The sequence below is a fragment of the Equus asinus genome, chromosome 5 (genome assembly GCF_041296235.1).
Source record: "Equus asinus isolate D_3611 breed Donkey chromosome 5, EquAss-T2T_v2, whole genome shotgun sequence".
Classification (NCBI taxonomy): domain Eukaryota; kingdom Metazoa; phylum Chordata; class Mammalia; order Perissodactyla; family Equidae; genus Equus; species Equus asinus.
The window spans coordinates 83,751,967-83,768,777 of NC_091794.1; the positions used below are offsets into that span (position 1 = coordinate 83,751,967).

Consider the following 16,811-nt stretch of genomic DNA (forward strand, 5'->3'; position numbering starts at 1 on the left):
CAAATTCCCAAGTGAGGACATTATAAATTTTCACATTTAGAAGGTAACTAAAGTGTTTCATTAGTATTTTATTTCAATTTCAATACAGTGGAAACAGCTAAGTAGTAATAGGGGACATATGGAATTGACTAATCTAATTTCCTTTAAGCCTGACCCAAAAGCTCAATTCTACTTTGCACAATATTTAATAAAGGAGACTCTGAGACAGATATGCTGATGATAATGACAATTCTAATATCATCTTGCTTAATTCCAACTTATTATTCAAACAGCAGAAATGGCATAAGCATCATTCTTGGTATTCTAAGGATACAATGTTACCACTGATGCAATTATGTTGAGTTTTGCAAGAAGAGGGCTGTGATGGAAGGTGGTAGGACTGCTTGGTTTTTTTTCAAAATCTGTCACCCCTGCTTCTGCACACTATTTTCCATCATTGAATAAGCACTGGGCACTACAGTGTAAAGAAAGGTGCTAGGAAACAATAATTTAAAAGGTGCTAAAAAATTAATATGATTCTCATAAAAATTTCCTTGTAGAGCTGTTTGAAGGTTGTCAAGGAATCTTCTTGTTAATCATTTGAAAAGTCCCAGAATAAAACTGGTATCAGAACTATTCTTCTCAAAAGTTCAGAGTACCTAAATATTTCTAACAGTCCTCAAAAGAATGCTGACGGAGAAAGTAGGAGAAAAAAGGGCCAGGGATGTGATTTGAAAGTCAGAGATGGTGAGACAGTGAGGGTAGAGTCTCACTAAAAAGAAAGTACTCATACATGCATACACACCTAAACACACATATTCTCTCTCACACACACATAAAATCAAAAACATGGCAAGAAAATCAGGCAGAACAGCTGCCTCCTGGACCAGAACCAAACGGGTCTGAATGACATGAAATTTCCAAAGTGGCAACGGCAGCTTCCTGGAGTCATGAATAGATGGAGTTTGGCCAGAAAACCCAAAGACAGAGGACATCTCAAAGACAAACTGCGCCCAGCTGCTGGTTCAGTCTGACCTTGACCCGGGCTGCCTGCTCCACTTGTTGAAGACGGCCCTGCAAGGCATCCATTTGAGCTGCGGTCTGCTCCACAAGGCCCTGGAAGGCCCTCTGCAGTTCATTCAGAAGCCTCAGCATCTGCCGGTTCTGCTGAGGGGACAAGTCCTGGGCATGCTCAGAGATAAAGAACTGAATATCAAAGGCAAGAGCATCCAGCTGAGATTTCCTTTCAGCCATGGGCTGTTTCAAATCCTAAGGTAAGTCGGGAAAGGAAAAAAAAAGAAACTTCTAAATCTCTATCGAAGCAAAAGTTATTGGTTCTAATCAAAGAATCAACATAATCAAAGAGAGGTTAATTTTGTGTCAATTTTTATATTAGACACTGATAATTTCTAGGGCCATACTAGCACTGGAAGTCTCTCTCACTTCTGCTCTCTCCAAACTCCTCATAAATTAGAATTAGGTTTCCTTTACTAGGCCTTGATTTCCAAATGCAGCAAGCACTATCTATGTTAGCAGAATTACACTGCTGCTAATCTCACATATTTGTTAAAAAAAAATTTTTTTTAAGTTTTGGAAAGTTTAACATGAATTTCTGGTCTGAGATATATCTAATTGCATTTTCTTTTTCTTTTACTTTTTTTTTGTGAGGAAGATTTGTCCTGAGCTAACATCTGTGCCAATCTTCCTCTATTTTATGTGGGATGCCACCACAGAGTGGCTTAACGAGCAGCGCTAGGTTCACATGCAGGATCTGAACCTGCAAATCCTGGGCTGCTGAAGCAGAGCACATGAACTTAACCACTACGCCACCAGGCTGGCCCCTCTAATTGTATTTTCTGAAGTTCAAACACCTATTTCTATTTGTCTGGCAGTGAGTTACTGGTAGGCCAAAAGTGAGAAAATATTCAATGTATTTGTGGTTCACTACAGTTTAATTTTTAGAGCAAATAATGTTGCTCATATATTTTAAAACTGTAAAGGATTACAGTCAGACTTTCTTACATAAAAGTTACATTGCTCCCTTAAAGCTTATGTAAAAACAGCCTAAATACTAGAATTATCTGTTTTCAGGGAATTAAAAGCATGCAGTTTTCCCACAAACATTTAGTGATTACCAGCCATGTTATACTAGACTCAATAAAAACAATTAAGATATCCATATCTCTATCAAGAGTACTCAGCAATCCTGCAAAGCAGGCTAGGAGAGCTGCTTGGATATTTATCGTAAGACTCTGCTTCCTTGAACTGTGAACACATGGATATGGGAAACTCACTAGGAAACCAAGGCTTAGACTGTGGCTCTCTTTCCATAAGAGAATGCACATAAGTTACAACTAGGGAGGAAACCAATGCATGAGGTGCTTTGTTTTTCTATCTCACGCTATGTTATAGCAATCTTTCACCCTTGTTTCTTTGTAATACCCTGTCAGTGAATGGGTAAATTCTGCCATTCACTCACCCAATGATATCTTTGTATAAAAGGGTATGAAAGAAGAAGGCACGCCAACTCTTGCAAGATAAAGAGAAATGAGATTGTATACAAGGAGCCCGACCATAGATGAACCTCTGTCTCCTCTTAAGGCTGAGGAAAAGGGAGAAGATGGAACAGCAGGGGACACCTCTAGTTCTGCTCTACCTTGAAAAGAATTTAAGGAGAGGGGTATCTATAGCAGAAGGCAGACAAACCAGTGTAAGTAACATCTGATATTTTCTTAAGTACAACAACAAAAAAGAACAATGCTTGGGAGAAAAACCATCTGGCTCATATGTATCTGAGTCTTTACCCTTCTCTCACTGATTTATAAACAGAATCAATTAATTTGGGGCTTAACAAGAAGAAAAGCATCTCTCTGGATCAGGGATTGGCAATCTACAGCCCCAGACCCAAATTTGCCTACCATCTGTTTTTGTAAATAAAGTTTCATTGTATCACATCCACAATCACTCATTTACATATTGTCTATGGCTGCTTTCATGTTTCAATGGCAGAGCTGAGTGGTTGCCACAGAAATGGGCCATTTGCCATATGACCTGTAAGGCCTAAAGTATTTACTTTCCGGCCCTTTACAGAAAGTTTGCCCACCTATGCTGTAGATCATTGATCAAAAATTTTCCTGAGGGGCCAGCCCTGTGGCCAAGTGGTTAAGTTCCTGTGCTCCACTTCGGTGGCCTGGGGTTTCACTGGTTCGGATCCTGGGTGCGGGCATGGCACTGCTCATCAGGCCATGCTGAGGCAGCATCCCACATGCCACAACTAGAAGGACCCACAACTAAAATACACAACTATGTACTGGCGGGCTTTGGGTAGAAGAAGGAAAAATAAAAAGTAAAATCTTAAAAAAAGGAAAAATTTTCCTGAAATAGGTGTGTGCACATAGGATTAGATCTTGGGCAAAACAGAAACAAGGGACGGATACTAGATGCTCAGTTACAAAGAGGAGATGAAGTTGCTAATCAGAGGCCATTCTGTAGACTCTCTCTCAGAGAACAGCGAAAAGGAGAAATAATCATAATCACTGAAGCTCCAGGGGTACGGAAACCAAAAAAATAAACATAGCTGACTTTATTACTGAAATGGAGAATCAGACTTTCTAAGAAAGGTAAGTACAGATACTGGTTTGCCTAGCAGAAGAATAAAATTGATACATCTTAAAGGACAAATAAAACATGTTTGAGAATGGGTGCAGAGTTTACCTCATACTGTTGCAGACAGTGACTCAGGCTCTCAGCATCTATTTCACTGTTATATTCCTTGCTGTTCAGAATAAGGTTGGTATTGCCAACCCAGGCTCTCAGATCTTGAAGTTTGCCTTCTAGCTGTTCGTGCTGAGTTAACACTTTAGTCTAAGAAATAAATGGCAAATTAGATTACAAAAATCTCCAAGCCTGCCCTGACTTTGTGAACCTTTGGGACAAGAAGCTACCTTTTTTACTTCCACAGCACTCTGGAGGTGGAGGAGTCTGGAACTCCAGGTGTCAGTCACTGAGTTGAGGGACTTTTGAAGATTCTTGGCATCTTTCTCTAGTGCCTTCAACAGTTGAGCAGGGACTTCTTGAGGCTGGCTGACAATAATCTGATTCACACACTCCAATTCCTGACTTACCAAGGTGGACAGATCTTTTAGCTCCTTGTCTAAAATCTGAGGGGATAAAGTGGAGTTACCTCCAAAATCAAGACTAGAATCTTGCTGTCTAGGAATCAGCTGTGAACACATTTTTCTCTCACCTTAGGCCTATACAGGCTTTAGGGCCTATAAAATGGTTTCATACACATTCAATTAGTTTATTTGGTTCTCACAAGTACTAATTCTTGAGGTAAGCAGAGTAGATATTATTATTCTGGATTTATAAAAGAGATGCCTCAGAACTTAAAAATGTCAAGTTTTTTTGTTCGAGGTCACCCAGCTGGTAAGCAATAGAGCCAGGACTTGGACTCAGGTTGACTTGGTACAGTGCTCCTTCCACGACAACTTGCTCCCTTTCCAAGAGTGTCATTATGCCTTATATAAGGTTATACAGACTAAGCCAATTGAAAGGATGACTCTTTCACTCCAAATTCCAAGGGGGCAGGACCAAGGAACTAAAAACACCCTAAGCCAGCCTTCCCATTCATCTATTCTACAATATTCTGTTTCTCAGCATAGAAGCCAGAAACAAGCCGTGGAAAAGCTTGGTAGTTCTTCTGGGCATCATCTTCACTGCCCCTTCAGCCACCCTACCCAAGGCCATACTCTGGCCATTGAGAGAACTGGTAAACCTGTTTCAGTAATTTCAGTTCATCTCCTTTAGCTGGTGTCCTACCTCTTTCCTTGACTGCATTACCAAGCTTCTGGAAAGAATGATCTATATTAATTGTCCCCACCTTCCAAGCTTCTGTTTATTCTTACTGCAACCTAGTTTACATCCCAACACTCCACTAAAACTATTCCTTATCAAGGTCATCAATGACTATCAGGTGCTAAATCACCCTTTTAGTCCTCATTGTACTCAGTCCCTCTCCAGTATTTAATGTTGCTGACTACTCTTCTCTTGAGTCTCTTCTGCTTTGGTTTCTGCGAGACCAGTATTTCCTGTGTTCTTCAGAGATCTCCAGTTGCACTTTTTCAGTCTATTTTTTGTCCTTTAAATGGTGGTGTTTTTGAACACGTTTTTCTTCCTGAATAGTCTCTATTTCCTCCAAGCTGGTAGGCCTGGAGGAAGTCTCTTGAAACCTACCTTAGCCTGACATAGCAGATCCCGTAGCTCTGCCAAGTCTAGCTCCAGAGGCTGAATCTGTTTGGTCCTCATTTCAATGTCTCGTAATAGAGACAGATAGGATACCAGTTTCTCATCATGTTCTAGACAGAGTCGTCGGTTAAATACATTCTGTGGAGCCGAAAAGAAAACTCACTCAGATCTCACATTCTCCTTTAAGTCTGCTTTGTAAAGCAGGCTGGGTCTTACTGATAGACAAGTAGAAATTTTTACTACACATAGGGTGGGATGAAATAAAACATGTTATTTTGTCTATGTTGTATCAAATCAATAGACAAAAGAATGATTTTATTAACTTCCTCAAGGAGAAGAAGCTCACAATTATCAATCTATAAGCATAATTTCAATAAAACTTCCAAAAGCTACTCTGACTTCACATAGCATCACCCCAGTATTTCAAATTAGCTCCAATGTTTTACTTTCTAACTTGAAACCCCTGCAAATATCAGAAAGACGTTCAGTCATTGCCTAATTTCCCAACAACTATGTTACAAACAGATGATGATAAACTAAGTTATACCTAAAGAACCATCTCATGCCCTGAAATATATGTATGCATCCAATAATACATAACTAAACTCAGTATCCAGTCAAGACTTTTAGCATTAAACTAGCTATATCTAAAACTATACACTTACATGCCACTGGGAAACTTACTTTAGTTGCTCTGCAGGGCTCCAGGTTTACACCTTCACTTCCCTTTTCCCTGGGTGCAGTCACAAAGGGAGTCTGTTCACTACCAGGGGTTTCTCTGAGCTCTTCCTGTGGCGTCTTCTCATCCATCTTCACTGTAGGGTGTATGAGAGGCACTGTCTTTTCTTCACTGGTCTGTGGAAGAGCGGGAATGATGGTGGCATCCTGTTGCCCTGTATTCTCTTTTTGAGACCCATCTTTGAACACTTTCTCTGGAAGAAGAGACACCAAGACTCTGGGAACTCCCTGAGTCACTATGCCTTTAAAGGACCCTGCTTCTGCACCTGTAATGATAGGGTTTGACATTTCTGGAAATTTCTCTCCAGTTATTTCCTGAGTTGTTACTATTTTAGATTCGAGAATTCCACAAAGTTCACTATCATTTTTGCTGTCCTGATGATGAAGGTCCTTTCTGTCTGAGAATTCCACAAAATGCACTTCTTTGGGGTCTACTCCAGAAACTGTAGTTTCTTCCAATTTAAAGAATCTTCTTGAATTAAAAGGTACTTCTTGGTACATCTTTTCTTTGTATTCATCAGATGAGCAACTCAGATCTTTGGTTTCCTCAGTCTTAAAGGTAACACAGGAATCTTGATAATAGTTGGTCTCCTGCCTAGTGGTTCCTTGGAAAGATTTGTCTGTTTTGGAAATTTGAGATGTGTCTGTAACTTGGGCTTTTCCAACTGATTCCTGGTAGTGCAATCCTTCAGGTCTTGGGGTCATAGAAGAGAATGGCTCACTCTGGGTCCCACCAGTAATGTCTTGAGATAAATTTTCTTCTGCTTTTAAAGTCAAGCTGAGGCTCAAATTTTTGACTTCTTCACTGACTTGATTAGAACTGAAGAATGTTAAAGCATCTTGATTTCTTACAGAAATTCCTTGGGGTATCATTTGGGAAGAAGAGTCTTCAGCTTTACAAATAAGAGAAAATCCCAGTTCTCTATCAGCTTCTTTCCCTTTCTCACTTACAGTTACTTCTGTGGGTTGACTCTTTATATTGGAATCATGGTCCTCTCTAATGGCAGTTTCCTGATTCAACTTTTCTTCTGAATGAACTGCTGGTTTGTATGTTCTGACACTTTCTTCAACAATCATCTCCCTCTTCTCTCTCTTACTTTTCTCCCTGGTATTCATTAGTTTCTGCATAAACTGCTCACTCAGAAATTTGCCTGAAGTTACACAATTTGATTCTTGTACTTCTGAAATAATTTCTTCTTGGTTTTCCTTTATTTCTTTAGAATCCAGACCTGATGTAGACTGTTTCACATGAGAAATAATTTCTACTTGTGCCACTATTTTTTCCTGCTCTTCATTTGTATTTTTTTCCATGTTATTGCTAGCCACCTCTTTGAGATTAAAATCACTATCTTCTGAGTGAGGGTGTGTCACTGAAACTTGGCCCAATGATTTACCCTTACGATCACTAGGAATTATGAAACTGACAGATTCTTCAGCATCTGGAGAAGCTCTCCTCTTATCTTGATCCTTGCACTCCAATTCTGATAATGAAATTTCCCTGCTCATTTTTGCCTGCTCCCCATCAGAAACCCTTATTTTAACCTTTTCTTGTGCAGACTGACTTTCAATTTTAAACAATTTCTCACTTTCACCTTTACCACAACTCATTCCAGCAGTCTGAGTACAAGCAATTAACATTTCCTTTCTGAGAAATTCCCTCTTTAATTCACATGCTTCAATTCCATCTTGCTTTTCAGTCTGAGCCCAATGATCACTGGACTCTAAAGTATCTATTTGGATCATAGTTGCTAGTTCAGGGCTGATAAATCCTTGCTCAATTGCTTCCTTTAAAGTCACTCTCTGATCATTAAATATGTCAACAATTCCTCCATTTAACACCTGACGAGATGCAATAATTCTGACCATATTTTCATCCACTAATTTCTGTTCCAAAGCTGATGCCAATGTCAGTCTTTTTCCTGTGGCAGGATCTATGATTCCCCCAGTATTTGCCTGAGCTTCCAGAACCTTCAGTGTATATGCAAACTCTACTTTCCCAAGCTGAGTTGCTTGAGACAATGTAAGTACTTTGTCACTTACTCCATCTTTAATGTCTGAGAAGGGAATTACTTCTAGATATCTCTGTCCAGAATCAATATCAATCTTACATTTCTTTATTAATTCTGAATAGGGAACAATTCTGTAATTCTCAGGATCCACAATCCCATGCATCATTCCCGAAGACAATATTGCTTTATTAGTTAACAGTCCTTCTTTTTTAGCTTCTGCCAAGGTCAATCTCTGGCTAGAAATGAGATCTACAAAGCTTCCAGTCAAGGCCTGAATTTCTTGGATTTCTCTTTTCAAGTCTGGGGTAACAAGATCTAAATTTATGGCTTCAAGGAGGGAAATAGTTTCCTTTGTTTCAGGATGAAAAAACTGATGGAGGCTTAAGCTCTCAACTTTTTTGAGTTGCTTGGCTAAATCTTCATCAATGATACCATGTTTAAAGGCATTATCAACAGAAAGTCTCATCCCAGATATATGGTGAATGATACCTCCATCCACTACCTGCTTAGTCAACAACCGAACAGCCTCTTCTCTCTCCAAAAGTCCTCTGTCAATAGACTCCACAATTGTTAAAGGGGCTTTGCTATCAGGGTCCATAATTCCAGCTGTTTCCATTTGTAAGCTAATTAATCTCTCCATAACTGTTTTTTCAGCATCTCTGCCTTTGGAAGCTTTCTCCAGATTTATAAGTTCTGTCTGGTCAGCACTATCTACCAAGCCAAGATTTGAGGCCAAAGTTACAGAAACTTTTTTACCTCGCTTCAGGTCAACAATTCCACCAGTCACCACCTGCCCCTCTAAAATTCTGGTGGCTGTCTGTGTGTCAAGAAGTCCAACTGCAACTGCTTCCTTCACAGAGCAGAGTGTGTGGGTTCGGGGGTCTAAAACACCACTTATAGCTTTGTCTGCCATAAGGACATTATGTAATAATTTCTCATCCATCAGACCTTCATCAATGACTTCTTCAGTTGTCAAAGACTCACATGTCTGAGAGTCAAAGAAGCCCCGAAACATGTTCAGCTTTCCCATAAGTTTCACAGCAGTGTGACTGGGCACAATGCCTCGGGCTACTGCTTCATTTAGTAAGAGCTTTTGACCTGTCTGTTCATGAAAGATACCGCCATCTAGCAACTGTGCAGATAATATATTTAAGGTAGCTTCTTCAAGCAGTTCTGAAGGATGACTGCTTGACAGGGAAGTTTCACAACCATCATCTTCCTCATTTGTCTTTTCTAACATCATCATACTACCACCTGCAATGTTCTGTCCTTTTGGACTTTGTTTATGGTCATCCCTAGATGTTTTATGTAAAGCTTCCTTTTTGTCCAGAGAATGAATATCCATATCATTTTCAGGCTTTAGTTCTGATTCTAAAGCTAGAGTTTTCTCTACCTGAAATTGTGACTTTTCGCTTTGGGGTTTCAGGAGAGGTCTTCCAGTTTCACCTGGAATATATTTTGTTTCAAGTGTGTTTGCTTCTTCTTTCTGACACATTAAGGAAGCCTTTCTGATAGTCTGCCATTCTTCCTTTGGTGTTTCAATAGAGAAAGGATTTTTGTCCACCACCAAGGTCACATCTTCTGTTTCCTCAGGAGGTACCGTAAAGAGAGATCCTCTGCTGACATTTTCTCTAGAAGACATTTCTGTTTGGTCTTCTTTTTTGGTAGCTAACAACTGCCTTTTTAACTCTGATTTGACTTTATTTATGACCTTCAAAGTATCAACATTTGGAATTCCCACTTTTTGTTGCCCTACAAACAGGTCCTTTTTGGGGTTCTCTATCAAGGAAACTTCTGTTTCTACAATGGTCTTTTTGCTTTCTGATTCAGTGCAATTTGCCTGATCAGGATACGCTTTGCTCTGGGAAGAAAAGTGGAACTTACGTGGCCTCACAGTCAGCCCATCAGAGGAGGTTTCTGTGATTTTCACACTTACTGATTCTTGTAATTCCTCAGGAGTTTCTAGACTCTGATGCCCAATTCCAAAGACTTCTGGAGGATCTGCTTGATATTCACCTCTTGCTCTTAGTGTCTCTATGAGCTCACTGTCTAACAGGAGCAGCCTCTCTCCATTCTGCACATTAATGTAGCTGTGAGTCATCAATTGAAACAACAGCTTCTCGCTGTGGCTCGCTCTGCCCTCAGTTGGGCCTTTGCTGCACAGTAGACCTGCTGCTCCAGGACTAATGTTCAATTTGCTTCGTTCTGAAGAGTCTGCTAATTGTATGTGGGGCATCACATCAGGTATGCAAATCGATTTTAACTTATTGGCAAGATCTTTGTCCAACATACCATTTTCTATTGCTTTTTTCCAGGTCCAAATCTCTCTGGTTGCTGGTAGAAACAGGGCTTTAATATGCTGTCGGCCACTAAGGATTTTATGAGCTAGTTCAGTAGACACAATACCTTGTTCCAGGGCATCTGTAATTGGGAGGATCTCTCCAGATTCAGGCCACAGCAACCCCATGACTGACCAAAGGGACTCCAGAATCACAAGGGCAATCTTAGCAGCTACTAGATCATTGCTCACTGATTCATCTATTGTCAGCCTACGCCCAGTGACAGTGTCTATGATACCGCCTGTCTGAAGCTGCCTTATGAGAATAGCACAGGCCATATCTTGGTCAATTAAATTATGTCTTACAGCTTCTTCGACTGTAAGTCTGTGTCCTGTTCTTGGATCTACTATGCCACCAGCAAAAAGCTGAGCTTCCAGCAGCCGGACAGTGACCTGCCGATCTATTAGTCCTTCCTGAACTGCACGGAAAATGCTAACCTTCCGGCCTGATTTCAAGCTCACCATTCCCCCTGCCAATTGCTTGACAGGCAGCAATTTCAACCCTGATTCCTCGTGGACAATACATCTCTGCATCAGATCCAGTAAACCAATTTTCTCAGCTGTATTGGGGTCTATCAAATTCTTGGACGATCTCAGGTGAGACTCTAACTCTGAGTAAAGCCATGCAGAAATGAGGCCCTGGTGAAAAGCCTCTTCTAGGTTAACATAGTTCTTACTGGGAGGCAGACTGAAACCTCCAGTTGCCAGGTGAGCTTCTAAGATTCTCAGTCCAACTCTCTCACTGATGACTTTCTTTTCAATTGCTTCCACCACAGAAAGAGGGCCTTCGCTCTCAGTAAGCTTGCTTATTAAAGACAGGGCATCCTGTAGCTCCCGGAGCTGCTGGTACATCTGGGGATTAATAAGGTTTCTGGCTAGGCCCTCCTCCAAAGAGAGCTTTTCACTGGTCTCAGGGGCAATGAGGCCAGACATGATAACCTGGGATTCCAGGAGCACAAGGCCTGTGTCTTGGTCAATGAGGCCCTTTTGCATGGCTCTGAAGATGGGAAATATCTCCACTGTGCCTAGGTCAATCACCCCAGCAACTGCTCTGCAACCCTAAAAGAAAAAATGAAAAAGAAAACTAAATCAGAGAAGCACAACTGTTGAAAGAACTATGTATATCAAATGCTGATCACAAGAAAAACTCAGCCTGGGATGAGCCCCACCGCATGGGGAACATTCTGAAGCCTGGCAGTGTTAATGCTAAAGAATTTTTCTAAACTGCAGAATGTTTAACATGGCCAGAAGTTCACAGCTTACTTGAGGGATGGTAGCCTTAAGCATATCTGAGTGACAAGCTCTACGAAGTAGCAAGCAGCGAAAATGAAAGGACAGCTATTTCTAAGACAAAATCACCACAAAGTTCTTACAGACACATACCACTTCCCTCAAAATGAGAATTCAACCCCATACAACAACTTCTCAGTGTCACAACCCATGCAGAAGACTCTTGAAGTAGCACTTCCCTGCTGATGAATTCAGCAGGACCAGTCCACAGGATCAGAAGAGAGAGTTAAGCAGCCCGACAGTCAAACAACAGTTGTGCATCTCAGTAAATGGCCCTGTGTATATTACTCAAGCAGCTGGTTAGCAATTGGGGCAGTCATACTCTCAGTGGCCAGTGCTAGCATCTCCAAAGCAATGACTCTGAGCTAAATTACTTCTAGGAATTGGAAGTAGCAAGTCAAGGAAGGAGCAGACTGGGGACCCTTGCCTCTGGAGCCACTGCTAACTTTTATTCTGTACTACCCAGGCTAGAACGGGTAGTACAGCCATCATGATTACAGCTACCACTTGTTGGGCACTTAACAGATTTATTGAGCACTTAATATATTTATTGAGCACTGATATTTAATCCTCACAACAATCTTATGAAAGGAATTATTTTAATCTTTAGTTTGCAGATAAGAAAATGAGGCACAGAAAGGTTAGGTAACTTGTCCAAGGTCACAAAACTAGTGGAGTTCCAGAATCAAACCAAGACTTGACTCTAAATCTTGTGCTAGTATACTGCCTCCCCAGTTAGATCCAGGAGAGCATGAAGGATAAGTACAGTAGAGTTGAATCTTACACAGGAGTTAGGTCCTAGGGTCAGTGAATAAGGCAAACCTTATATGGTGTCAAAATTACTCTTGCAAAAAGGCGTAAAAACAGCTCCTAAAGAATGCCTATTTTGAAGCCTTTTATCACAGAATGATGGTATTCAGAAATTAAATCATTCAAGTGTTCTACCATTTAGAACACTTCCTCACTTTTATTACTCTCCAACTTTCTAGCTCTTCTTGTTCATGTTCATTATCTTCACCTTCTATAGATGGTTTTATCTACCTTTCTTTGGTACTACTTTCTCATCCTCAGTTAACTCTTTAACTTATCCATGGAGGATCTTGTTGAAGCAACTGCCAATCACTTCCCTGCCTTGTAAATAATGTATTTCATTTCTGTCTCAGAGAGAAGTAAGCTCCATAAAAGTAGGTACTTTGCCCATTCATTGTGTAGGAACAGTACCAGCAATTAAATAAACATTTGGTGAATAAATGAATAAACTGATAAATGGTAGGAAATCCTTAAAATCATTAACCTATTTCCCCTCAGATTTTAAAAACATGCACTGAGCATTTCAAGCTTGATTAGTTGCACACTATAAGAGATGCAGAATAGATAGCAAATGAGGGAGCAGAGTTGGTTCACATCTCCACCTCACTGTATTTGTTCAAATAGTGGACTGACAGAATTCTCCACACTCCTCAAAATATTATGTGTTATTCTCCATTCCCCCTGGTTTTCTGACCCAGAATGTACAGTTAAACTCGTATGAGGTAAATGTATGTCATGTGACTCTACAAGGTATGTATTCTACACAGATTGAAGCAAAAATTGCACTGGCATATGACTCTTTAAGATACATAAAAAAGTCCTTTTACAAAATCCACATAAAGACTATTCAGAAGCAGACACTATGACAAAGAAAAAGACTCTTTTGAGAACTTCTAATTTCTTTGATGAGATCCATGAAGTCTCAGAAACACTGATATTGAAAAAAAGGCCTGGAGTCTAGCCAAAGAGAAAAGACTCCACACTGTTCCTTCCAACACCCTTGTAAGTGGACGATAGGCAGGAAGCACTGAGCTGGGAAATAATCCAGAGAAATCCATTTCAGTCCCACCAAACATGGGCATTCTGACCTAAACAAGCAGAAAAAGACAGAGGGAGAGGAGGAAAGAAAACATAAAAGGCTTCTACTTACCAGAGTTGCAGAGTACGCCTTGGGCAGATAAGAGATAGAGCCTTATGGAGCAGCTCAGCCGTATCGCACACACAGTGTAAGCTTGGTGTTAGCGTCCAGCATGCGACTGTTTGTTTTTTGCAAAAAAGAACCCCAAACAGGTCGTCCTCTTTTCCCTTTGTGCATTTGTGCTTAAACTCCAAAGGGTTAGTGAAACTTGTAAGCAAGGATGTCAGTTAATCAGAACAATACTTCACATGAAACACACGAACGGTAACAGGGGACACATCATGCTCAATGTAGTGGTGCTCAGCAGCTTGTCTCTCTTTTTTTCTCCCCTTTTTTTAACATTTCAAAATGAGAACTGGATGTTCTCAGCAAGCAATTGTTAAAACTTTTCACATATTCCCTTATATGGTGAAGCAACAAGCCATTAGAAGTGGGCTACCTTACACAGAGAATGCTAAACCAGCACATTCTTTTTGGAAATCTACTCTCAAATAAATCATAGCTGGTTCTGTTTTGTGCTCTTTACAACTCTATAGCTCCTGCTACACAAATTCCATATCCAAGGATCAGAGTCAAAATACATTTTGTCTGAATATCATTTTGAGTATCATCTAAACCAAATTTGATTACCACACAAACTTAAATTTTGGCCTGCCCCACATAAGTTGGCCACTGCTTCACAACATAGGAAATAAGCAGGCAAACACACATAAATATCCCAGAGACACATGTATATAATATGGTAAGTTTACATATACACACAAGTATCCAGGAAGAACTTAGGAGAACCAGCAGGAACTTAACAACTTTCATCTTGTCCAGGAAATGAATATCAGTGGGAACTGGTAAAGATGTCACATGATGGGATGACTATGTGTAAGGGGAACCAGCGTCTCAGTCAGCGCAGCTAATCCACCAGTTTGCTTTGGAAATGAACATTTCTCATTTACTTAGTAGATATGAAGAAAAAGTATGGGTGAAGAGGTTCACGACCTCTTCTTCCCAAAACTCAGAACTCTTAGCTATCAACTTTTGAGTGACAATGCATGAAGAGTAATCTTATTGCCCTGTGATCAGATATAATATAGAATTTATGTTCTCCTTGACTGTGATCTGTCACAAAATGGCAGACAACAAAACGGTGAACCCAGTCTGAAGGGTTAACTTTCAGTGGCTTTTAGTGTTTTTGACTGACCAACACATCGTGGAACCCCAGTAAAGAAACACAAGACAAATGGCTGCTACGGTGAGGTTAAAAATTAAGTCACATTGGTCACGGAAAGCTAGTGATCATGACTCTCAGTCAGCAAAGCTCCTTCATACCATTCAAAAGGTACCTTTCTCAACATTTGGAGAGAAAAACGAAAAGTACCTTCTGTTCTGTCTGCTGGGCCAACTGGCTCTGAAGTTGCTGAAGCTGGTTTGCTGAACCATCACAAAGGTCATGGTAAGCCTTATTCAGGGCATTCAGTTGCTCAGCTATCTGTTCCTTCTCTTTTTCTGAGAGCCTGAAGGATGAAGCATTAAAGCTCTTTTAGAGAAAAATCTTTCTCCAAACTCTCCTCTATTGCTTCAAAATCTTGACTTCTCCACCTTGGATAGTATTCTTTGTCACTGTTAACCGTGGATCGTCTGGTCAGTCTTCCACACTCACTGAATACGTTGGCATCTAACTCATAGTTTTCCTGTCTATCTCAAATCAAGTCATGGTTCTTGGTGAGGTCAATGCTCATGCCACCAGTCGTCTAACACCCCATGCTTGTAGTCCTACAATCTTCTCAATCCAAATGGCCTCCACTCCACTTTAGCCCCAGCTACCAACGGCAAACTTAGACCTTGCCATCATCTAAAATTATTGCACTTCTGAAATTTGAAACTCGAAGAACCTACTATCTGATTATAACCCTGCCTTTCCAGTTTTATTTCTTTATTCCTATACCTCTTCTCTTTTAAAAATGAAATATTTTAAACAGACAAAAGAGAAAAATAGAACAAAATTTCATTAACCCAGTACTCAACCATCCAGCTTTACCAAATTTTAGCATTTTACCAGATTTGCTTTATAGCTTTTTCTTAGAAATAAGACATCACAGATATAGTTAAAGTCCAGTGTGTATTTGTCACCAAGCCCATTCCTTTCCCTTTCTCCCCAGAGGTAATCATTATCTTGAATCTGGTGAATTTTGCAAGTTCCTTTTCTCATTCTACTTTACGTTTTTGAGAATGAACCCTGTGATTCATATTATAACTATCCATCAACTTACTGAGATTTCGTAAGCCTTCCTTGACTCCTCCATTTTCTCTTAATCTATCAGTCATCTCTATTATCTTCAGTTTAGAGTCCAGACTCCGCAGTTCATCATCTCAATCAGTTTCTTAACTATTTTCCTTGCACTCTCTCGTCACTAATCTGAAAAAACTCCAGCCCCAGATCACTCAAACCATTGGACTTCTCGGCTCCTACATACAGGCTAAGTATATCCATTTAGGGGAGAGGGATTCCAAAACCATGTAGAAGAGATGCTACTGGTTTCCAATCTCTCCTGGACTTCAGTGCTTCCTGAAAATCCTCTTGGAGGTTCCCAGTCAATCCTTCTTTATTTCCCCTCGTCACTAGTCTAACTTTCAGCAAACAGCCTCTCTGTTTCAAAGAGAAAATACAGATCACTCACTGGGCACTGTTTATTTGCTTTCTGGCTTCACCCCTGGCATATTTACCTCTATCTATACCTTTTCTAACTCCTTTTCCTCAGACCTCAGAGGAAAAGCTGTCCTAATTCCTGTTTAAGGCTGTCCTTTCCTATCCGCTGATGAATTTTATCCTCTGGGACCCCTCTCCTATTACTTCAACCTTTCTCCTTTTTGGTCCTTGAGACTCAATCCATAAGCACAGTTAAGTCTCTGGTCTTTTCAGAAAAGAAAAAACTCTTCTTGATCATATATTCTACTCTAATTATTTATTGTATTATTTCTTCCCTTTCATATGGCTAAGCTTCTTGAAATAGTAGTCTAATTTCACTATTGCTACCTTTTTCACCACATAGGCTCCCCATCATACTAAATCTGACATCATCCCCCAACTTTTCACCAGATTCACCAAAAACTTCCAACTTGCCAAATTTAACAGACACTTCTCAGTCTTAATCTTTCTTGACTTCTGACTACTCCCTTCTTTTTGGAACTCTATTCTCCCTTGAGTTCTGAGATATCACTCATAATTTCCCTTTTACATCTCTCAGGCTTCCTTTACAGGCCAAGAAAC

General features: G+C 40.2%; 1 protein-coding gene across 33 annotated transcripts in view; it reads right to left on the reverse strand.

Moving 5' to 3' along the window:
* The window catches only part of MACF1 (microtubule actin crosslinking factor 1), a 321,924-nt gene that overhangs the window by 112,686 nt on the left and 192,427 nt on the right, over nt 1–16,811 (reverse strand). For 31 of the 33 annotated variants that reach the window (XM_070510277.1, XM_070510290.1, XM_070510296.1 and 28 more), the window contains 6 exons: nt 14,922–15,057; nt 5,911–11,370; nt 5,215–5,364; nt 3,924–4,139; nt 3,694–3,843; nt 1,015–1,248 (listed from right to left, as the gene is read on the reverse strand). In XM_070510277.1, the coding sequence (XP_070366378.1) occupies nt 1,015–1,248; nt 3,694–3,843; nt 3,924–4,139; nt 5,215–5,364; nt 5,911–11,370; nt 14,922–15,057 (6,346 nt within the window). The remainder of the gene's footprint in view (nt 1–1,014; nt 1,249–3,693; nt 3,844–3,923; nt 4,140–5,214; nt 5,365–5,910; nt 11,371–14,921; nt 15,058–16,811) is intronic. The other 2 variants (XM_070510292.1, XM_070510291.1) reach the window with 1 other exon arrangement.